This window comes from Polistes dominula, unplaced genomic scaffold (genome assembly GCF_049000335.1).
Source record: "Polistes dominula isolate Pdom_NZ unplaced genomic scaffold, Pdom_raw_medaka contig_373, whole genome shotgun sequence".
NCBI lineage: Eukaryota > Metazoa > Arthropoda > Insecta > Hymenoptera > Vespidae > Polistes > Polistes dominula.
The window spans coordinates 2932501-2957152 of record NW_028300899.1 but is presented as its reverse complement, the minus strand read 5'-3'; the positions used below and the strand labels follow the sequence as shown (position 1 = coordinate 2957152).

Below are 24652 nucleotides of genomic sequence, written 5' to 3'. Positions count from 1 at the left end.
CGTTCTAATTCGATCAATTCGCGTTTACATTAATTAGAAATTCATCTGTATAAATATTTAACCCTCCTCCTTCCATTATCTTTGGAAATTTTTTCAGTTAGATCACTAAAGCGATGATTATTCTTAATTATTTTTTCGTATTATTTGTTTTATTTTTATAATCTTACTATAATCTATAGGATGTAGTAAAAATTATCTTTTCCCTTATTTAAAAAAATATTTTAAATTTGTTTGAAAATATCATTCGTTTCGTTCAACATCCAAGCAATAAAAGTATTCTTAAAAATGTTAAAATAATAATAAAATATAGTAATTTCTTTTTATCCAAAATAAATGAGAGAGAGAGAGAGAGAGAGACATGTATACAGTTATAAAGAGTTACACGCACATATTTACAGATATATTCAATTAAAAAAGTTTGGAGAGTTAAACCCCTGTGTTGTTCGGATTACTTGTTCTTGATGTTTACGAGCACGTAAGAGGATATTGTAACAATGTCGCCAGTTCGCAAAAAGATATTGGTGGCTTAAATTCACTACGAAGCAATAATATCGTACGTTTACATGTAAACTTTAAATGGAAGTTAACATGGACCACCTATGAAGATTATATCGCGTTGCCATATCGTTCCTACCGGTAGTTAAACCTAACAGCCAACGTTTACAATACGTTTATGTAAAAGTATTATTATCGTTAGTGGACCGATGTGGTGCTATGATTGTAAGAATTGATAAAAATATATAAGCCTTTTTTTCGCCACTTCATTACAAAAAATTTCGTTCTGCTAAAAAAAAAAAAAAATTGTATACAAATTTAACGTACAAAAATATGATATTAACGTAAAAAAAAAAAAAATGCTAACGTATGTGAAAATAAATCTAATGGAAAAAAAAGAAAAGAAAAAAGAAAATGATTTATATTATTTTAAACATCAAATCAATATTGATTTCTAAAGCTAATGAACGTTTAAATATTTTCGTATGTCATAAATAAAATATAATTTAAAATAAATGAAATTCGATAATATTTATTGATCGATGTAGCGAGTACTAATACGTCTGTAATCATCGAACCGAAGATAAACTGAGTCCGGTAGATTTTTCTTATTGTAGTTGTTGTTTTTTCTTTTAGTTTTTTTTCTTTTTTTTTTTTTATCTATCTTTACATTCTTCCTCTTCTTTTTTCGTATCCTCTTGAAGGAAATCATGCGAAATCGCGCGAAGCAACGCTGTCAGTTTCTCTCTTCGGTGATCGTCCGTCGACTGCGCTTCGTATTAAACCGAAGGAGAAGGAGGAGGAAGAGGAGGAGGTGGAAAAGGAGGAGGAAGAAGAAGAGAAAATGAAAAGAAAGACGGACGTTTATTCGTGAAGAAGAGTAAGATGAAGAGGGGGAGGATAAGCGAGAAAAAAAGAGAAACGCAAGAGGTAGCATGGAATAGCTTGGAGTAGGGATAAAAGGCGCCGACTGTTCTCTCGGTGATCTACCCCCACCCCAGTTTACGTATCTCTCCAGCTACTACACCTGGTCACGACGCCATTGCTGGATCTTGATCCTGCTCCTGTCAAATTATACCTCGGTAAAGTCGAGGATCCTTCGGACACATCTATCAAATCGATATAAACCTTTCATTCTTATTCTTATTCTTATTCGCTAACTGCACATTGTTCCCTTCCACCTTTTGTTTTCCTCTAACTCTTTCTAACCGTAAGAATATTTTAAAAAACGATATTTTATATTGTTCTTACATGCTCATTATTAAACTTTCTTCGACAGATAGGGAAACGAATGTTTCCTACGAAATAAAATAATTTGTGTGTGTAATAAAACATATAAATATACATATATAAATAAACATGTCAATATGAAGATTTACTAAAGTCATAAAACGTTTTAGTACATTATAAGTTCTGATTATTTCGAACGAATTCTAAATGATTTTGTACCTAATTTAAATGAGAAATTTTTAGCGAAATAAATTCAGCTTTCAAAGGGTTAAACAAAATTGACATTTAAGTTAACACGAGTTCTCAGCTAATATAAATATTCATAAAAAAAAGACAAAAAAGAATCGAAAGAATGAAACAATAGCTAGGTAGCTTCTATTTTATCCTACAGATAAAATCTTGTCGATGATAAATCAGTCAACGTTTAGACGTATGTAGGGAACCTTTAACCTCGGGATCCAAAAAAATTCTAATAGATTCCCAGGAGACAAATGTACAGTACACCGTCCGCGTCGCATAGTCGGCGAAGTGGAAAGTACTGAACGCGCGGGACAAGTTCCTCGAATCTAGCAGAAATTGAAGGGATGAGGGAAGTGTAAAGGGAGAGCAGATATCAAAGGGAATATCCGCACACGAAGAAGTGGCTTCTCTCAAGCTGCTAATGATCATTCTATACAGTAACGCTCTACGCGATTTTAACGATAAACTATGGAACGTAATCGTCACTAACACTCATACCAAAAATGCTCTAACAATTTTTTTTCATTTCAAGGATGATTATCTTATTAAAAACAACCCTTTCGTCGTTACGTTTAACGGATTATTTTGATAACCGATCGAAAATATGAAGGAATACTGTTTGATAGATTTCAGTATTATTCTAATGATTTTGTTTTTTCTTTTGTTTTAATTAAAAAATTGATATTAATGTCAATTGCAAATACTGAGAAATATGTTTATTAATTTAAAATTAATGTTAAGAGAAATATTGATAAAAATGATCAAAAGAAATATATCTTTTTGAAGAAAATCTTGAAAACCATTGAGACAACATAGAATCATTAGCGTTCTAATAATCTGTACCAAGAAGTGTCCTCGTTTTAGCTTTCAACAGAATTTCGGTTGGAGCTTTTGGTTCCATTCCAATGATGGCAGTGTGAGAAGAACTGAAAGAGAAGATGAAAAGGAGAAGGAGAAAGATTGAAGTGGATAAGAAGGAGGGATGGATGTCCCTCTACCCTTCATCTCTCACTCTCGTGATTCCAGAAAAGGACAGCGCAGGTACTCCTCCGCGCGACAAGTGCACCTGCGCTCATCAAATTCGCTTTTGTCGGCGTTCGAGAGTTCTTTTCCTTCGTTGAAGCTTCTGCTTCTACTACTACTACTGCTTCTTCTTATTCTTCTTATTCTTCTTCTTCTTCGTCGTTGTCTTCGTCGATTGCTTTGATCTTTCGTCTCGAGAACTCGTCAGTAGACTACGTTGTTGTCCAAGACAAATAACAACAACAACAACAACAACAACAATAATAGTTACAGCAACAACTACGTTTTCGATAATCGAACAGTAACCCTACGCAGTTGTTTTCCGTATCGCGATCGATTACTATGCTTCGTTTTTTTAGGTTAAATCCAATATTCTCCTTTGTCGGCAAATAATTCACGAATAATCTGCTTTACGGATTGGAATGTACCTTTTTCTTTTTTATATTATCATATGTTTATAATTATATATTTCATTTTTAATAATTAGGGCACGAAAGTCAATCGTAATTATTTAAATGATTTACATGATCTATTTAATATTATTAATAATATTTCTAAATTCGCGTATAATTAATAATTAAGAATCAAATTATTTAGAGAATACCAAAGATACAAATATTGCACTTCCAATTATCCTTAATTTAATAAAAGTCTAATTATGAAATAATTACTTCTTATAACACTAATCGATGAAACAAAATATAAATGATCGACAATATCTATATATTTGTACAATAAATAGTTTCACACACCTGCTAAAAATAGAAACAAAAAATATTTTCAAGAAAACAACCACTATCGTTTGTAAAAACAACCACGCAATTTCTACAAATGCAAACATTTCGATGCTAAAAAGGTAGGAAACATAAATCAGTTGGGGTTCTACCTTGGGTCTCTAACATAAAAAATGTTCTAATAAGTTAGAGAAAGAGGAAACGTGAATGCAAAAATAAAGAAAGGGACAAGGAAGAAAGGAAGGAAGAAGAAAAGTAAAAAGTATCGAGTCAAATTGAAAAGAAACAACCCCAAAGTGGAGTTGTTAAATAACAAAGTTAGTGGAGGGGATGTTTCTTCTCTTGTCCGATGGTGTATGGCTTAACCTGTGTGCCGATTGTCAGTCAGTCTTGGACCCGGATAGCGAGAGGAACCTGAAACGGGAACGTATTGGGCCCCATTCACGAGTTAAAGAAAGAATCAATAAGAAAGAGAAAGAGAGAAGAAGGTGGAAAGAGGTGTCGCTCGCTATTAGCTCAGCGTTCGTGTCTGGCACGTGCGCGTATCGTAGCCTCGTGACTTGAGGAAGAAGAAGAAGAAGAAGAAGAAGAAGAAAAAGAAGGGTGCTTCGAAGGAAGCACCAAAGAAGAAGAAGAAGAAGAGGAGGAAAAGAAGGAGGAGGAAGAGGAGGAGGAGGAGCTGCTGCTGGAGGAAAAGGTGAAAGAGGGCAAAGCGGAAGGTGGCAGTACGCTGCGAACCGTCAACCGGTCTACGTGTGCGGAACAAACGAGATAGAAAGAGACAAAAATACAAATATATTGAAAAACTGGAAAAAGACAGATATAGAAACACTGTGGATATTTCAGATTACCCACGTGACAACCAAAGATCATAACACCTTTTACCCTCTCTCGATCGATTTTTCTTTACATCACAAATCTATCCCAAACGTTAAGAGATATTCTTAATTTGGGGGGGAGGGAGGAGGAAAAGAAATACTTTATCATCGTGTATATTTTGATCTTCTGTGAGAGCTGACACGTGTCTTGAACAGTAGTATCTCAACGTGGTAGATAGGTGACAATTATTATTATTTAGATGTGATCGTGATTCTTCGATCGAACGACATCATTCACACCACGTGACGTCAGAGAATTCGAAGATGAAAACTGAATTGCAGGTTAGTTTACCGTCAAAATATTTACGTCTTATATATAGTTTTAATATTTAAACCCTTGAATGTATTTGGATGAACAATTATTGGTTTTTAAATCATCACATGGTATTAAAAACAAAAAACATTAATTTTCCTAACCGAAACACTGGTTGGAAGTGTAATTTTTGGGATGTTTATTCAACAAGCAGGAATACGAATGCGACGTAAGACGAGTGGCAAAATACCCAAGCAAACCGGAGGTCCAATCCTCTTTTAACGCTCTTTGATCATCTCGAGATTCTGCTTTCACGGCTCGTGCTTTGCTTTCTCTCTTTCTCTTTTATTATATTCTAACCTTTTTCTTTTTTTCTATGTTTCTTTTTTTCTTTTCTTTTCTTTTCTTTTCTTTTCTTTTCTTTTCTTTTCTTTTCTTCCTTCCTTCCTTCCTTCCTTCCTTCCTTCCTTCCTTCCTTCCTCCTCTTTCTTTCTTTGCTACGCTCACTGGCATCTCCCTGTCCGGTTCCTTTGCGCGTGCGGCCTTTAACTTTTAAGTACGATTTAACGAATGCCTTTGAACCTGACTTTTACGAAACTTTGGGGCCGCCCAGAAGAAACCAAAGGGTTAGCCGACTTCTCTGAGTAAGGCAACCCCACTGGGATAACCTGTGTACCTTTGTACCTTTCCAATCTCTCCGCATTTTACGTTTCTTTTACTTCAAAGGACATACCTTTCTTTATCCTTTTTTATTTTTATTTTTTTTTTTAGACAAGTTTTGCATTCAAATATTTTTCAGTTAGAAAATAAAAAATAAGAAAACAGATATAAATAATAGAAAAATATTGTTCCTAAGATTTCTATCATTTAAAAAAAAAAAAATTAATTTAAAAATAACTTGCATATACACGTGAACGGAGCTAACGATGATGGAGGGTCAATATTTGGTAAGCATTTAATATAATTTAAATCTAGTATAAAGACAATAAAATAATAATAAAATAGATGTAGATTAAGATGACGATGATGATTAGATAAATATTTAGTAAAAAAAATTGACTACATGTTAAAAAATAATAATACCCAAATGTTAGATATTATTTTGTTTTCATTTTAAAAAAAATTCGGAAAAATTGTACATAAATGTGATGATGATGATGATTATGATGATGATAATAATGATGATGATGATAATGATGATGAGGTCAAAGTTTAGTAAATTAGTTCAGTTGGGATTGAAGAAGTAAGAAAAGAAGATGAGGAAGAAAATGAGAAAGAAGAATAAGAAGAAGAAGAAGAAGAAGAAGAAGAAGAAGAAGAAGAAGAAGAAGTAGCTGGTAAATAAGGAGGGCGGATTATCGCGCAGAGTAAGGAACGAGTTGGAAGGGAGGAAAGGGGAGGATGATGAGGACAGCATAGATGCGGAAGTGGACGAGAGAGGTTCGCTAACGATAACGACTTCAGGAGAACGACAGCCAAGGAGAGACTAATGTCTTCCTGCAAGAACTAGAATTTGATCTGTACTTCTATAATCATTCCTAATTTTCTGACAAAATGTTAGACGATACAAAAAACATTTGTGAATAAACAAATATAATAAATATTTCAGATCATTGACGTCAAATAATAAAACAAAGAATTTTTTGTCTTTATCATGATGTAGGCCAAGAACAAGTTGCATTGAACAATTGAGAAATCGAAATAATTACGATAGATCATAAACGAGGACATTGTAAAACGAAGATACCATATTAGGAATAAATAGAGGTTCTAGGAGGAAACGAACAATCAGTATCAAGCTCTCTGACTAATTATGAAATAGAAAAAAAATATCAACCAATTGATATTTCAAAGAATTTCGCCAATCATGTTCTTAATAAAAAATACAAAAATTATATATATAAAAAAACGTAATAATCCTCTTAGAATGTAATAACAATACTAAAAGAACACATTATATATTATAACAACTTTAAATATTATAACAACATTAAATATTATATCAAAAAAGAAAGAACAAGTAAATAAATTAACGAGATATCCTTTAAAATCCCTGTTCGAAAAAGAGAAAAAAGGAAACTCATCCGCACGAAGGAGAAGAGTACCTTTAAACTAAACGGCAAAATATGTATGAAGAAAAATCAACCGCCAAGAAATGGGATTAGAAATGAAGAAAGATAAGGATCTGTTTATGACATATAGTTGATATCGTCAAGTGGGATAAAGGACAAGGATATGACGTATCTTAACGTAGAGAGAGACTAGGATAAGGATTACAAGAAAGAAGAAGAGATGAACGAAGAGAGAGAGAAAGAGAGAGAGAGAGAGAGACTCAAAAGGGGGAGAAATAGTGAAGGAAAAGAAGGAAGAGAAGGAGAAGAAGGAGGAGAAAGAGAAGAAGAAGGAGGGGGAGGAGGAGGACGACGACGTTTCTGCCGTGGAGCGGTGAGCAATTAGCGACACAGCGCGGCAAGATCAGAGGCCGAGGGCGGGGTGGGGAGCGGCGGCCTAATTACACACGGTACCGACCGACTTCAAAGGAGCCGACAGTTCCTCTTCTCCGAGCCATCCCCTCCGAATGGCCAGCCCGAGAACAACGCTCCTCTTCCTCGTATACTCCGGCTGGTCGACGTCGACGATGCTGACCTGACTAGCCTTCGATACTCCCTCTCTCTTCTTTTTCACCCTCTCTCCTTCCCTTCCCTTTTACCCTCCATCCCTTCTATACTCTATCACTCTCTCTCTCTCTATTTTTTTTCGCCAGTTTATCTATCTTTCACTTTTATTTTTCCCTATAATCAATTTCCAAACGAATCTTGCTAGAAACATTTGTCCTGGCAATTTTAAAATATTAAAATTTACTTTGAAATCAATTTTAAATGAAATAATTTTTATTTATTTTTATTGTTATACTATGGTATTATTCGATTTGGAAAAATATATATATATATCGAATATAATTTATTATAAAAATAACTAAATTAATGTTAAATAATTTATTTTACTGTATAGTAAAAAGTGTAATAAAAAATAATTAATCTTCTACAAATGCTTTAAACGTTGGAAATGTATTAGATTAAAACAAGAAAAAGAAAGGGATAGAAAGAGGAGTTCTTAACTAATTACACTTAACTAGATTAAATGGGGACCAAAAGGACCTTACAAAGATGACACACACACACACATACACACATATAGAGCAGAAAAAAGAAAGAGAAAGAAAGATATGGGATTCCTTAAGGTAGTGGTGGTGAGAGTAAGTCTGACACGTGCGGAGGCACGCGTCCGTTTCTTCCGCGTCTTCCGCGAACGATTCGGCGCCTCGAAGAATCATCAGACTAGACTTTGAAACCACACTCGGCAGATATCCACGTCTCTGGTGGGTTCTTGGATGGATTCCGATAGGATCATTCTCTCCTACGACGCGATCGTCCACCGATCTTTCAGAACTTGTAACACGAGAGAAATGGATCCGGAGAAAGGAGTAGTAGTAGTAGATAGATAGTAGTAGTATTAGTAGTAGTAGTAGAATAGTAGTAGTAGTTCTCTCTTTCTCTTTCTCTATCTTTTCTTTCTCTCTCTCTCTCTTTTCTGCTCGTGGCCGCAAGTCATCAGTCAAGTCTTTGAGGCCGGCTTCAAGCTCGGCCCCGCAGAAAAAGACCTTTTGCCGATCTGCCTTGGCGGTAAGATCAAACGTTTCACGGTCCACCGTACGCTGAACCGACTCTGCTCACGTGGGACGTTCCTCTCTGCTGATGCTGATGCTGCTTCTGCTTCTGCTGTTGCTGTTTCTCTTGCAGTTGCTCTTACTGCTCCAGGCCAATATACATACACACAATACACACCCATACTAATACACACGCACGCATACGTACATATATTTATATAAACACAGAACGTATATATATGTGTGTGTGTGTGTTTGTATATGCATCTAAATATATACATTTCTATGTGCATATGTATACATACGTATATACATGGTGTGTACCTATGTATGAACATATATTGAATTTATTCCTATATATACCATATGTTAAGTATGTACATATGTGCGTGTAACTATGTAAATATGCGTGTGTGTGTGTAAATGTGTTTATATTAATGCACATAAACTATATATATATATGAAAGAAAGAGAGATGGTCCTCAAAGGAGGATGAAAGTAAGCATTTTCGTGGAAGAATAAGAACGAGAAAAAAGGGGAGGAAAGATAAGTTAAAATTCTACTATAATGTTGGATATGAGTAATCATAATCGTTTCTCATAAAAACGTTTAAATAGAACGTTACTATATCTAGAGATTAGGTTGAGTAATTATTACCGAGAAGAGAAAGGGAGAGAAAGGTTCTCGTGGATCAACAAGGAAGTAAACGTGACTTTAGAAATGATATTAATTATAATAATAAACGATCCAATTGTTATTTTAATTTGATATAAATTTTCCTTTGTATTTGGTGATCAATTAAGAAATATTTAATCAACTTTCACTACTCATTTTTATTCGATTAATTTCAACGAACGCAGTTTACTTCCTAGTTAATCAAACGATGTATATATATATATAAAATATAAATCCTTTATAATTTCATAAATAAAGTTCTTAGAATCAATTAGATCTATGGAATAGATCGTTATCAATATTCCGAAATTTTACGAAAACATTCATAAGTTACATTAAATCCCATTTTAATCCTCCTCCTTCCCTGATGAAATTGGATTTAAAAAAGAAGAAAAGAAAGATCAGAAAACAAGAAGAAGATAATGAAAAATATAAAAGATCTCTCTCTTATACCTAACTCGATTGATCGTTCCCCATTAAGAAGATTTTTAATTAGAAATCCTCGTGTGTTATACGATCCACGACTAAGATCGAACGATCTTCCCCTTTTTTCTTTTCATTTACTTTTATTTCTCTGGTTTTTAAAAGACGCGTGGGCAGTTAGAAAGAGAAAGAGAGAAAGATATCTCATTAGATCTCGTTTAATATGAACTCGGAAAGAAAGAAAGAAAAGAATCGATCGAGCTAGAAAAAGAGAGAGAGAGAGAGAGAGAAAGAATGAAAGAAAGTAGAGATCCAGATTTGATCGAGAAAAAAAGGATGGGTGGAAGAATGAAGAGGGCGATTGTGGAGAACGAACGAAGAGGAAAAAGGTAAAGGGGTAGAAGTGGGAAAAGGGAGAAGGGGGGTGATGAAAAGAAGGGCGGGAAGTAGGCGGTAGGGGGGAGGGAGGATTGAGGTAGGGAGTTATACTCGTCATGGAGAGAGAGCACGAATCGCATTATCGATTTGTACGGTGCCGGTGCCGATTTGCGCGGAGGGAACCTTTGAAGTAAGCCGAAGTTCGCGCGAGGGGCTTCCGGAAAGAGTACACCAAGAACACCAGAGAACCCCGCGTACCAGTCGAGTACGCGTGAAGAATCTCTCCTTCTGCAAAATAAGTGTGAGAGAGAGAAAGACAGAGAGAGATAGCAAAGGACAGAAAGAAGAACGGGGATCTTCGAAATAAGCCCCCGTAAAATGATTGCCTACTCTCGCCTGCTACTGCACTCTTATGGACAATTTCGCCTTACTCATTGAACTTTGTATCAAGATTATTAACACTTCCTTTCGTTCGTTTTGTATTTTTCGTTTTTTTTTTTTTTTTTGAAAGGTTTGGAAAAAATTTTCAAATTTTCATATAATGTTTCGAATAACGCGCAAAATTCATTAACATTATTTCGTTGATTACTTTAAAACGTTTAAAATTTGTTTTAGTTCAAAAGTATAGAAGTATGGAACGAACTACGTTTAATGCAATTTTTGTATAAAAGTGATTTAGAATAATAATACTGTAAATATCAAATTTATAACAAGATGCACAGAAAATAAAATTAATTTACGTTAGAAACGTTAAAAACAAATATAATTTAGAAACTATTTCAATAGTCGATATCTATTAAAATAAAAGATTTTCAAGGCAATCATATATCACGTTAATTCTTTAATTTTTATATATAAAAAAAAAAAAAAAAAAAGAAATAAGGGAGGGAAACAAAAAACTAAAAATAAAAAATAAAAACGTGTCTAATCGTTGTGGCAATTCCACGAATAAGAAGCACGATTTTCCAAGTTCTCTTTTTCCCTACACCTTTTTGCCAACTTCTCCCCGACGAGGATAAGAGAAAAGGAGTTAAACTTCCTTCCTCGATAAAATATAAAAGAAAGGAAGAGAGAAAGAGAAGAAGAAAAGGGATAGAGGGAAGGAAAGAAAGAGAGAGAAGGAAAGAAAGAGTTAGCAAGAAGACGATGTAGGCGGCACATCAAAGGCGCACCTCGGGCGTGAACGAGCGAGCGGGCACGCGGCTCAAGTAGAGAGCGGAAGACACCGCCACCAATCCTACCACCATCCAATATATTTACTCCGATGGACCACCGCTACCATCACCATCTCTCCTCTCTACCATTCCCTACCATACACGCAGATAAGCACTAACATACAAGCATACACGACGAACAAACGCACACCGATCATTCTCAATTCATATTCTAACTTTCTTCCTAGCTTTAGAAAATTTTTAAACAAACAAAAAAATGTTCAAAAAAGTGTAACAATATTTATTTATTATTTTATTTATTATTATTAATATTAATTATGTTATAGAATTTTTAACACTTTTTCTTTATTACATTATAATAATAAAGAAATAGTATGATATATGACGGTTACTAGGATTTTTATCTGGTTTTTTTTTCTTTATCTAATTGTAAGAACAAAAGAACAAAAAAAAAGAAATGTTATATTTATTTTCGATTTTATATTAAAAAAAAAAAACGAAAACAAGAAACAAAGATGATTATTAATGGGATATTAATAAATAGTATATAATCCTTCTTATTTTTTTTCTTACGAGTCTGACAATGAATCACTTCTCTCTACGAACATCTAATACTTATTACCAAAAAGGTTGCGACTAATAAATACTAAACAACATATTAAATAGCCGCTCAAATAAAGATATAAATTTCTAAATATTAAAAACATATACATATGTCATAATAAAGATTAGACCATCCCTAGACTAGGTGTGATTTATATTTGAAAGCTATAAGTATATAATATAATTAAAAAAAAAAGGAAAAGAAAATAAATAATGAGAAGAAGTAAAGAATAATTAGGCAAGAATAATATATGAAATAATAAAATATATATATATATAATAATTATATAATAATATAAGAATAATATAATATTATATAATATATCATATACATATATATGAAATATATTATATCAATCAATATACACATCATATGAAATATAATATATATATATATATATATATACGATTATATATATATTTTGAAATGAAAGAAGATAGAAAGATCGATAAATTAGTCGAAGAGAAGATATCTCCTTTGCTTTTCCTTGCTTACCTCGGTGATGCGAACTACGGTGCTTGCCTCGAATCAGAAGGAGAGGAAGGAGAGAAAGAGAAGAGTGAGAGTGAATAAGCGCGAAGAGAAGGGGAAACGGAGAGGGGAGATAAGAGGGAACTGAGGTAGAGCAAGGCAGTCATATTTCAGCCCTTGTTAGGCCGAGGGGCCCCCACCGCGACGGAATGGGGAGAAAATCTCTTTGACTCGCCGCTCCGCGCCTTAATCCACCAACGTATACCCTATCTTGCCACCTGCTCTCTCTTTCTATCTCTTTCTTTCTTCCTTTATTTCATTCTACTTATTCCTTCTTCTTCTTCTTTCTTCTTCTTCTTCTTCTTCTTCTTCGTCTTCGTTTTCGTTTCTCCTTCTTTTACTCTGTGTTTTGCGAAAGTCCTTCGTCGTCATAAATTACGTCAAATATTACGTGGCTTTTCTACTCAGTGTTTTTGACAGTTAACCTAAGTAACCAACCGTCTACCCTCTGTTTCAGTTCCTTATTCATATACTTTTATCAAATAGGTTACATTATTAAAGAAAATCGAGCAAAATTATCTTCTTGATTGGATCACGATCGGGATTTGTTTTCTTTTTATTTTTTTCTTTCTTTCTTTATAGATTTAATGATTTAATAAATCTCGAATTATTTTGAGATAATAGGAAGTTTTTGGCAAATATGTTTGCTCGACATTTTGATGACTTTTTTCAACTTTCAAATATCAAAAGTTATTTCCGTAGATTTAATGGCATCTTCAATTGTGTCCTGGACTTATGCCAAATGTTAGCACTTTTAGTTCAGAAAGGTCATCTTTATTAGGACCTAAGAAGAATCTCTTTAGTATGATATATCTAGTTAGTTTATATTACTATTGGATTTTGTCTAAATTTCGTGTCTTTAATTTTTTGAATGAACTTTTGATATTTAAGAAACTATAAACTTGTTCTGTTATTTAAAAAAAAAATTTCACAAAAGCGTAGAAGAAATTCATGATCGTTTGGAAATTAGTTTATTCCATCGCAAATTTTAAGCTTGACCAAAAATTAAACTATGAAATATATACTTTAATAAAAAAAAATAGCAACGAACTTCAATGATGAGGAGAATATTACTTTAATTATTTTACAAAATAATTTATAATACAAAAATAATTAGTATAAAATTCGAAATCATTATAAAATCATGATCATTGCGCAGACATACGAAGATTGGTGAGCGTTAGTTTCGCGCTTCATCAAGTCGTTCTAGGCTCGTTAAGTTGAACTCGAAAGGCTCATACACACACCAATGCAACGTAAGAAACTTAACTTTCTCTCTTGGATGAAACCCTCTGTAAGTAACAGAGCAAGAAAGTAAGAAATCAAGAAGAAAAAAAAAGAAAAAGTAAAAAAATAAATAAATAAAGAAAGAAAGAAAGAAAGAGATGAAACGAGTTGGTCCTTGTGTACGCGGTTATGGTAATGCGAGGTTGGTGCGTGTTAGCAACGGCGAATACGAGCTGCGTGAGCGGTTCTCGTAATGGTAACGAGACGCTCGTCTCTCACCACCATCATCATCAACATCCGGACGACGAAACGCGATGTGAACGACGATCAACGACTTACCGGCAACGAATTTCAAAGGTACCGACATTGCAACCATACTCAACACAACCATCATACTATTTTCTAAATCTTTTTCACATCCCAACTCAAACATTTATCCCTATTTTTTTTACATTTTTCCTACTCTTGCAAAATCTCATTTTAAGATGAGTTGGTGGTTCAAATATGCCTTGTAGACATAAAGATGACTGTGTTCATTAACGTATACAACTTTAAAATGAGTTTTTATAAATGTTCTCGTGTACATTAAGATGAGTATGTTTCAATGAACTCGTAAATGTCTTATTTGAAAAAGTCTCAATAGAATTTATTTGAACCTGTATATAAAGATATTCGTTTGAATCAATATATTTGTCCGATTAAAAATACATTTGTTTTTGTTTTTAATTTAATGCTTAGTAGATTAAAAACGTTAAAGTAGGAATATCGTTATCGAAGAATACTTAACTCGTTCCTTCTCGTTATCTCGTACCTGTTCGAACGAGACCCTTGCACGAGATCATAGTTTTACAAGTTAAACGTCATCGTTTGAAGTTTCACGAGAGTTACGAGAATTATGTTTCTACATCGTAGATAATGGTACGTAATATACATCATGTTATTACATACACTTACTTATTTACTTGTATTTTTCCTTGTTCTTTCTTTTTTCTTTATTCTTTTTAGTTAACGAATAGCTGTTAGGTTGAATGGCTTGCTGGTAAAATGAAAAAAGAATCTTTTTTACGATGAGGGGTTCCTTAGGTTAGACTTGTTCGTTCGTTCAGTACTTTCTGTTCGTTCTTCGGCTACCTTAAACGTTTCGAACGGCTACTAGAATCCGGGTTGAACGTAGCTTAACATAGAAGGTAAAGGCCATCTCTTTGTCGGCCTTTGTCACGGGGATTATAAGCCGGGTGGCAAATTATGACGGACACCTTCACGCTTTAATACGCCAAAAGAGGGATGGAAATGAGAAACAGAGAAAAAGATACCCAAGAAAGAAAGAAAAGGAAAGAAAGAGTGGTAAAGAAAGATAAAGATAGAGAGTTCAAAGTTGTTGAATATTTTTTTAATAAAATTGTTATAACCGACAAAAATCTTTGCAATATTTTTCATCGACAATATTTAAATATAAAAACAAGATAGAAATTTACAATTGATTAAATAAGAAAAAAAAATACTTATAATATTAAAAATATTTTACGTTGATCGTTAAAAAAGAAATAAAATAAATCTAATAAAATTAATCGAGTGTTCGTAAATTCTAAAACAGGTAAAATGACAAAAAATAAAGAAAGAGTAAAATTTTATAGTAAAGAGTTAAAAAAAATACAAAAAGGAATAATAATTTTGCATACACGCATATATATTATACTTAATTAGTTGAAACATTATTTTTCAAACGGCAAGGACTTGCAATTAAAATTTTGAACTACGACGTGATAAAATCGATACGAATAAAAGTGAGGTAAAAAATGCGTATTTTAGGAAAAAAAAAAAAGAAGTAAAAAAAAAAGGAAGAAGAAAAAGAAAAAGTTAAAGAAAAAATGTCTTAGACGATTCCTAGTTCCATGTTCTTTTTTCTCAAGAATCTTAATGTCAAAAGAGAAACGGGATTATGATTTACGATATAATAAAGTGGTTACGCAAAGCATGAAAAAAGAAGAATAAGAAGAAGAAGAAGACACGGTCAAGTCGTCAATTTTATTTACGACCTCTCGAAAGTTCAAATTTGCCCTGCATTATCGCAAATTCCTTTTTAACTTGCCGAACTCGTTCCGCTTCAAAATAGTTGATCTTATTCACAATAGATTCGTTCCTTCCTTTCAAATTATACCTATTTCTTTTTTTTTTACTTTTTTGTTTGTTCCCAAAATCACTTCGTTTTACGACAAATCGAGACATTTTTCTTTCAAACCCCAACTGACCTTGAATTTTTTAAGAAATTAAGGAAAAAAGTAACGTCCCGATGCAAAGCGTCAGAAGTTGCGCGAAATCAACAAGAGTAAAGATCTTATCTTGAACTCTTCTCGTTTTATAGTCTCCAGAAATCTTTGAGAATGATCTTTTGAGAGATCTTAAAAAATAAAAAAAAATAAAATATCTTTTAAAAGCATACTGATTAAATCTTCCCAAATTTTAACGATCGACATAAATCACATGACATTAAAAATGTGTAACCAACCGCAGCATGTAATTTCGGTTATTTCTAATAATACTCTTTCGGTTATATCCTTTTATCATTAATTTTACATTCATTATTAAATAAATTTAATAAATCCAATAAAGAGTTCATTTTTTTTTAATAATTTATCCTTGATACTACCAAAAAAAAAAAACTAAAAACAGGCCAAAAATTAAAGATATGCAAAACAAATATAATAAATATACGATAAATGCAAAAAAAAAAAACTTTTGATCGATGCATAAAACATGATATCGATCTCGTAATCAATCATCTGATCTCGTAAGTTGTCCTTGGGAAATAAAAAAAAAAAAAAATGAAAAAAACATATCAAAAATTAATTTATACAATACCAAATAATAAAATAAAGTTCGTATGAGATGTATAAAAAATTACAGATAAATCAAATTCAATCGATAAGTACAAAATACAAATTCACGACACGTGACGATAAAATCTTATGCATAAAAAAAAAAAACAAAAAAAAAATATCTAAATTATAAAACGATCGAATATCCAGCGCCTATTCAAATTAGAATTACGTCACGCCAATGGAACAACTTTTTTTTTCTTCTCTCTCTTTTCCTGCCTTCGGCCATGTTAGCGGCAACCTTTAATCTGGAAGCGAGCTTCTGTTTTCGAGATATGTTTGCGCTACCGGCTACCGTTCTGAAACCTGGAACTCGATCCTTAGTGGTTGCTTTCGTGAAAGGAAAAGAAGTGGAGGAGTGGAGTGGGGTGGGGTGGGGAGAAGAATAAGAAAAAAGGTAAGACACGTATATAGAGAAAGAGAGTGACAGGTGGCAGAAGGGGAGAGGGAGGAAGGGAGGGTAGGACCAAGGAGGTGGAGAAAGAGGAAACTATATGGAAAGAGAGTGGTGGCGCCAAGAATCTACGTTTTGCTCCTCCCTTTCATCATCCTTTCTAACTCTGATCCCCCTTCCCCTTGTTCTTATTCTTGTTGTTGTTGTTGTTCTTCTTCTTCTTTACCTTTCCATCGATTTTTGTACTTATGGTTCATATGACCGGTCTAATCTTAACTCAAAAATTTGTCCATTAATATATAATTTGAACAAAACAAATATGGTTCGGTAATTCTCAGAATTTTGTCGTATTTTGTATTACATGTTATCATCACTGTTAATATATATTTTAATTTAACATTGTATTTTAATTTTATTCATTAAACGTTTATTAATATATATATATTAGTATTATTTTGCAATATTGGGTGAGACACGAATTGTTGTCTATGGGTTATATGAAATTTTATACCCATAATAATAGATCCCATAAGTTTCATTTAAAATTTTTGTGTAATTTGTGTATGTGAAAATATTGTAATTGTAATATATGAAAATAAATAACAATTTATATGACGTTGATAATAATTGCATGTATCGGTGCATTTCTGTTGTAAGAAAAATGACGTTGGTTCTTCAAAGAATTTCGTAAAAAAAAAAAAATGTAATTGAAATTAAACATAATTGAAAATAAATCATCTATTATAAATAATAATTGATCCGTTAATTGAAACAAATAAAATGTAAAAATGATATATACAATTTTGTTTCCAGATATCAGTGTTCCTAACGGTATTGATTTTAACGATAGTCGCCGAAGACAAACCAACGAACACGGTATCGGTGTCATCGAGTTCACCGGGACTACAAAGCAACACGCTACAGAAGCTGATCAAGATATTGGAGAAATATGGTCTGGAGGAGCAGAGAGGATTGAAGAGGGTCTACCTAAGCAACAGGTCGATCACTTGCAACGATGGCTCGCAGGCGGGCTTTTACCTACGTAAATCCCACGGTTCGAAGAGGTGGATCATTTTCTTAGAAGGTGGCTGGTATTGTTATGATCATAAGAGCTGTAGAAATAGGTGGCTCAAATTAAGACATCTTATGACATCAACACAATGGCCCGAAACTCGTGACGGTAAGTTCACATTAATTAACGTTCACTAATAATTGTATTGGATTAAAAACGAACAAATAATATTTGATTGAATTTTAACAAATATGTAGTTATAATTTAATCGTAATTTCATGTTTCATCAAATTATTTCAGTTGGTGGATTGTTATCAGGAAATCCGGAAGAGAATCCATTCTGGTGGAATGCGAATCACGTGTAGGTATTGTCCATCGCGATAACCTTGCGCACCTATTTAAAAAAAAAAAACATTTTATCAATCTGACCTAACATATGTTGTCTTTCTTTTTATTTTCTTTAGATTTGTACCTTATTGTACCAGCGACAGTTGGAGTGGTACGAGAAGCTCGCTAAACGATATGTTTTCCTTTATGGGAGCTGAGATCGTCTCGCAGGTTGTCCGAGATCTGTTACCACTTGGCCTTGAAAATGCAAGCTCATTGCTACTTGCTGGTAGCAGTGCCGGTGGAATTGGTGTCATGTTGAATCTTGATCACGTGCAAAATTTAGTTCACGAAGAGTTAGGTTAGTTTATTATTTATATATTTTTTTAATCTGTTTTTCTTTTTCTTTCATTTATTTTCTTTTTTTGGTTAATTGATTCAATGATTTCGTTTTGTAGGATTAAAAAATGTAGCCATACGTGGTGTCTCAGATTCAGGCTGGTTTCTTGACAGAGCACCGTACTCGCCGAATGGTTTATCACCTGTCGATGCTGTCCGCAAGGGAATGGAACTTTGGAAAGCACGTATACCACACAATTGCGTTGTTAAGCATCCTGACGAGCCTTGGAGATGTTACTTTGGTTATCGGCTTTATCCGACCTTGACTGGTGAGTCATACTAATCGATTAGCTTCGAAAAGAAAACGATATTCCTAAGACAAATAAGAAAAAGTTGCTAATCAATGTCGGATAAAAATATATCGATTAAAAATTGATAAAATGATTTTAAAAAAAACTCATCTTTACGAATACGCAGCTCCTTTGTTCGTTTTTCAATGGATATTCGACGAGGCCCAGATGTCTGTGGACAACGTTGGTGCACCTGTAACAAAACAACAATGGGATTACATTCATAAAATGGGTGATAGTTTGAGGCAGACTTTCGAAAATGTCAGCGCGGTCTTTGCACCTAGCTGCATCAGCCACAGCGTTTTAACTAAAAGGGATTGGCAATTGGTTAAAATAGATGAGGTGTCTTTGGCACAAGCGTTGCATTGTTGGGAACTAATGACACTTGAAAATCATCATAATGAGTAAGTTCATAATAGAGTATGAACGATGTAATGTGACTAATTTTAAATATCATAATTTCTCAATGATATGAACGTTGCGCCTGGAAATTGATGATACTTTATACTCCACTGTCGGTAATAGCAGTTTTTTAAGTACCTTTAATAGACAACCCTTTATACATAATTGTACACAGAATTCGCAGGAGCTTTAAAAACAATTTTAGACAATTTAAATTAGTCATGCTACACAGAGTTTACTTTTATTTATTATTATGTATATACGTTCTTTTTTTTTCTTAATGTGTAATTTATTCTATTTAAATGAAAATGAGATAAATTACCGTTTTATATTGAAATTGAAATTCGCAGAACTTTGTCCGAAATCGAGACGAATCAGCCGTGCACGAAATCGTTGAGAAAACTTCTCCGTTCCGGTCAGACGAAGAATAACGGGACGTTGATTCAACTGAGAAGAGCTGAAAAAAATAATCTACCAACTGAGACGAGGAAGAAGAATTATTCGAACTTCACTAGTGAAAAAATGGAGGAGAAAGCGAATAATACGACTTCCGATCCGGAAAGAGAAAATAAAAAGAGGAGAAGAAGAAAGCATAAAGGTAGAAGAAGGGATAAGAATAAGGATGGAAGGATGAAAAAGGAAAAACACGAAAGAAGAAAAGCCTCGGGTAAAGAGTCCACGTTTTGTTTAAAAATATAAAATGTTTTTTTTCTTTGACAAGTGTCAATACTTTGTGAAAGATATAGTGAGAGATTTTTTTTACTCTTTTCTATGTTTTATAATATATATATATATATATATATATATATATATATATATATATATATAAATATATATATTATATATATCGTTTATATATATATTTGTTTCTTTCTTTTTTTCTATTTTATTAATTCTATGAAAATCGTATTATTCGTATATTTATAAAAAAAAAAAAAAAACAGAAAATAATTGTTATGATCTTATATAGAGAATATGTATTTTGTAGATAATATACTGTGTGTGTTCTTAATAAATCGCAGAAAGAAATCATCTATATCACATTTGTTTTTGAGGGTTTTTCCCATTTTGATTCCAGATATCAATGATGCGTAACCCTACGTTATTCAAATGCATATTTCGATTATTCATCTCATCAAAAAAATTAAAATAATAAAATTAAAAAAACTTCCTTTAAAAAAACTTCAATAAAAAGGAATAAAAAAAAAAAAACATCTTATATATACATTAAAAAAAAAAAAAAAAAATGAAGAAATAAAAAGAAATGAAACACTTTCCGATTGTCATTACATTCTTTCTCGTATCAAACCTTAATAAAATATAAAAATAATAATAATTAAGAAACAAATTCCGACCCAATGAAATATAAATTAAATCATCGAGACGTGCGTAACAAAGTAGAAAGAGGAAATCAAAATATAAAAATAAATAAAAATAAAACATAAACAAAACAAAAAGAAATAATAACAAGCAAAAAAAATGATTGAAACGTAACGAAACGAATTTCGCAGGACGAAGAAAAGGTGGGAAACAAAGTAACAACAACACCCACGCAGGAATGTTCAATGGTACGAGGCCACAACGTTCAGTGATATCTAACGGAAAACGGAAATGCATCCACCAGGGCTGTCACTTCCGATTGATAGAGCGTTGCACTTGGCCACAATGCAATCACAGCTGTCCTAAGCTTCACAATCCGTTCACTGGAGAAGAGATGGACTTTATCGAGCTGCTTAAGAGCTTCGGCCTCGACATGATGAGCGTAGCTAATGCTTTAGGTATCGACATACAGACCTTGAACAATATGGGCAACGATGAACTGTTAAATCTTCTTACGCAACAACCTAACTAAGATTATTTCTAAGTAAGCCCTTATCACAATTTTTATATACCAAAATTTCAATGTTCGTATACGATTCATTTTTCAAGATAGATTTTAGTTCAAATTCAATAGCTTTCCTTTTTTTTTCTTTTTTCTGTTGCATAAAAAAATTAGCCTATTTACCTTTAACGACTATTTCTTCAATTTATTTCATTTTATTATTATTATTATTATTATCATTGAATATTACAATTGCATTTTTTTCACAACAAATCTTCGACTAAGAATCTTTCCATTCTATGAATATTAAAATTAATCGATAATTTTTACTTACCATAATTTCACGTGTTCGTAGAAGATTTACCAAAGGATTCATTCTTCAATGTCATTCCGTAATATTTGTTTGTTTTTTTTTTTTTTAAACTCAAATTATAATATGTGGATCCTCTCTCTCTCTCTCTCTCTCTCTCTATATATATATATATATATATATATATAATTATTTATTAAGTTAATAAGGTAAATATTATGCAGGATAAATTTAATTATGACGAAAATCGAGAATTAAATTATAATATAATACGTACGTCGATAATAATTTTTTCTCACATCGACGTTTTGGAACCAAAATACAATTGTATATACGATTTTAATTTTAGGATTCGCGTTATTCGACTTTTCTGCACAAATTCGTTTCATTTCTATATTTTCTTTTCCATTTTACTTAAGTCTTGTATAATTGTTCGTTAAATTAATTTATTTATTTATATATTGCACGGATAAATCGAAATTTCTTTTCATAATAGTACTAGAATGAATCGATTACGTTTCATTCACGTTTGATCGTTCATCTAAATCGCTGACCTAGATATCAATCCTTGTAAGAGTACTTGATGTCTCTTCGTAATATTCAGACAAGGACACGGAATACCAGATCACACGTTTATCAGAATTTCGATCAAATCTTCTCCTGGGGACTTGTAAAAAAAAAAAAAAGAATAAGAAAAAAAAATCTTCATAAAAAGTCCAGATACGTCTGTAAACGTAACATAAAATCATGTAGTAAACTAGGTCAGACGTGTATACGTTTTATAAATGAAAGATCATTGGCTTGCATATTACAACCTTCTGAATATTTTTTTGTGAAATACATTTTTTAAAGCTTTCAATTAAATTCTTTATAAATATCTTTATATTTTGAAACGTTGTGCCAGTGATCTTTATTACGTTTGAAAAAAAAATGTGTACATTTGATTTCGCATAAGCATGCCGGCAATTATGATAATGACCATAACTTTAACCCTTTAGTTATTGCATGCTTTTACACGAACAAATGTTGTATTAAGGTACGACTCCTATATGGGTCGTTCGGTTAAACAAGACCTTTGCATAAACGACCCTTATATGGATCACTAAGAACAAAAAGGTTAAACTCAACTTTTTGATTTATTTTAGATTACATTAATTATACGTTTTAATAATAGAGAAAGAAGATATATATATAATTTAGGTCATTTTCATAATAATCGGATAATGTATATATATATATATACATACATATGTGTAGTATGTACTGTAATTTATTGTAAAAAATAAGTCGATCAATTACTTTGAAAATTAATTATATGTCATAATGATGACAACATATCTCGAGTGTATGCTCATAATATTTTTTTGCACAAACAAAAAAAAAAGAAAATAATTACATAGAGCGTGGGTTGTTTTTAAAACTCGTATTACACGAGTTTAACATAAAACAGATAAAAGATTTGCGTTGAGGCAAACGAGTAGAGAAAAATATTTTGTACTCTTGCAAGATTTGAATTGTAACAATGAACAAAAAAAGAAGAAAAAAAAAACAACAGATTAATAGACTGATTAAATTAACTACCTCAAAGAATATCAAATGCGTGTTAATGGACTTCGTCGTGTACCGTTTAGATTAATGTGTATAAAATAATATAAATAACAATTTGTAAAATTATTTAACGAATATTGTAAAATAGTCGTCGTCGCGCTAATTATTGTAATTATTTATTTCATTTACACGCGTACATTTTTATTCAAATGTCAATTAAACAATTGACATATTTTCACGTGTTCATTTCGTTTAAAAATGACGTTAAATGTGTATTGTTAAAAAGATGTATAAACAAATTCATTGTCTTTGTATCATATATTTTGTATGTAATCTAAAATAAGTCTGAAATTGTAAATAAATTGTATATCTGTTATACACTAAATTAATGTAAATTATCATTTTCTTTCTATAATTTATTTCATTTTAATCGAACGTTTGTTCTAAACTAAGATTACAAATAGATTTATTTATTTAACATATCGTTTAATTTAAAAAAAATTAAAAATCATACGCGTAATTTGGTAGTAAAACTTTGGAGCTTAACTTAAAAAAAAAGTTTTTCTTTTGATGTGAAATTAACTTTTATTTAAATAAAAAAATTAAAGTTGTTTTCTCGAAGCTCAAAACTTTTCAACCGAACAACGCGTATATAATTAAATTATATTAAAAATTATATTATATTAAATATGAATATAATACAAACAAAATTTGTTTTTTAATATAATATAATTATAATTTTTCAAGAAAAAAAATATATACTGCATTTTAAATGAAAAATCCGAATTAGCTTGTAGAAAGGGTTGCATAATACAAGAAGCTCAAAGCAAATGTTGCTTAGCAGTGCCATCTAGCAGACTGTTACATTTTTCACGAGTGTATAACGAGTTGCATATTCAAAGGGTTTTCAATGAGACTTGAATAAATGTTTGCCTACCGCCGAGGGTTATGTTCTAGGTCTCATTACTACAATTGACCGCTAGATGGCAGTTTATATTTAAACACTCAAAACATAAATGATCTATACGCAATATAGATCAATAGATTTTTAATCAAATAATACATTTAAAAACCATATTATTGACGACCAACAATATTGAACATTTAATATTGTAACTTAAAATGATTAGAAAAAGCACATAAATTATAATATCTGTATATTATTTTTTTCATTCTTTTTTTTTTTTTTGCCATAATAAACAATAAACAGAAAACAAAGAGAGAAAGAGAAAGATAGAGAGAGAGAAAGAGAGAGAATTAGAGAGAAAGAAAGAAAGAAAGAAAGAAAGAGAGAGAGACGATAACGACAGGTGTGACAGTAATTCTTCAGAATATATTTACAAGAGCAGTACAAAGAATAACTCGATATTACACGTATATTCATTACATAGACTAACAAGTAATAGGTAAGCAGGTGAACAGTTTAAATATTAATCGAGGCACGTGATAATAAGGCATTTCTACAGAGGATAGATACGATCGTACACATATAAGACAGATAATTCCGTATCGCTGTTTTTTTGTTACCCATTTTTTTCCCTTCCTTCCTTCCTTCCTTCTATCCACCCTTTTCATCAATTTATCTCATTTCCCTTATTCATCGATCTTCGACAATTTTGAGATACCCCAAAAATACATGTAAAACACATGCGCGCGCGTTTTTGTTAAAAAGTGTGGGTATATACGTTGTACGCACAATTGTTCCAACACAGGTATAAACATATTACATGTATAATATA

General features: G+C 32.1%; 2 protein-coding genes and 1 long non-coding RNA gene across 9 annotated transcripts in view; 1 reads left to right on the top strand and 2 right to left on the bottom strand.

The window, feature by feature from the left end:
- Positions 1 to 13365: 13365 nt before the first annotated feature.
- Notum (palmitoleoyl-protein carboxylesterase notum) overlaps positions 13366 to 24652 on the top strand; it is a 12532-nt gene continuing 1245 nt past the window's right edge. The window contains exons 1-8 of the mRNA XM_015322329.2: positions 13366 to 13890; positions 17617 to 17983; positions 18116 to 18176; positions 18280 to 18503; positions 18601 to 18810; positions 18959 to 19235; positions 19584 to 19900; positions 20745 to 24652. The exon at positions 20745 to 24652 is cut by the window's right edge and continues 1245 nt beyond it. Coding sequence (XP_015177815.2) covers positions 13723 to 13890; positions 17617 to 17983; positions 18116 to 18176; positions 18280 to 18503; positions 18601 to 18810; positions 18959 to 19235; positions 19584 to 19900; positions 20745 to 21085 — 1965 coding nt within the window. The 5' untranslated portion in view covers positions 13366 to 13722 and the 3' untranslated portion in view covers positions 21086 to 24652. The remainder of the gene's footprint in view (positions 13891 to 17616; positions 17984 to 18115; positions 18177 to 18279; positions 18504 to 18600; positions 18811 to 18958; positions 19236 to 19583; positions 19901 to 20744) is intronic.
- LOC149033466 (uncharacterized) lies at positions 17999 to 18762 on the bottom strand. Its single transcript, XR_016178836.1, has 3 exons — positions 18622 to 18762; positions 18288 to 18466; positions 17999 to 18209 (listed from the first exon to the last, which is right to left on the bottom strand). It is a non-coding gene; the product is annotated as an uncharacterized LOC149033466 (long non-coding RNA).
- The window catches only part of Mef2 (myocyte enhancer factor 2), a 75418-nt gene continuing 74992 nt past the window's right edge, over positions 24227 to 24652 (bottom strand). For all 7 annotated transcript variants that reach the window (XM_015334571.2, XM_089179297.1, XM_089179300.1 and 4 more), the window contains one exon: positions 24227 to 24652. This exon is cut by the window's right edge. The gene's annotated coding sequence lies outside the window, so the exon portion shown is untranslated.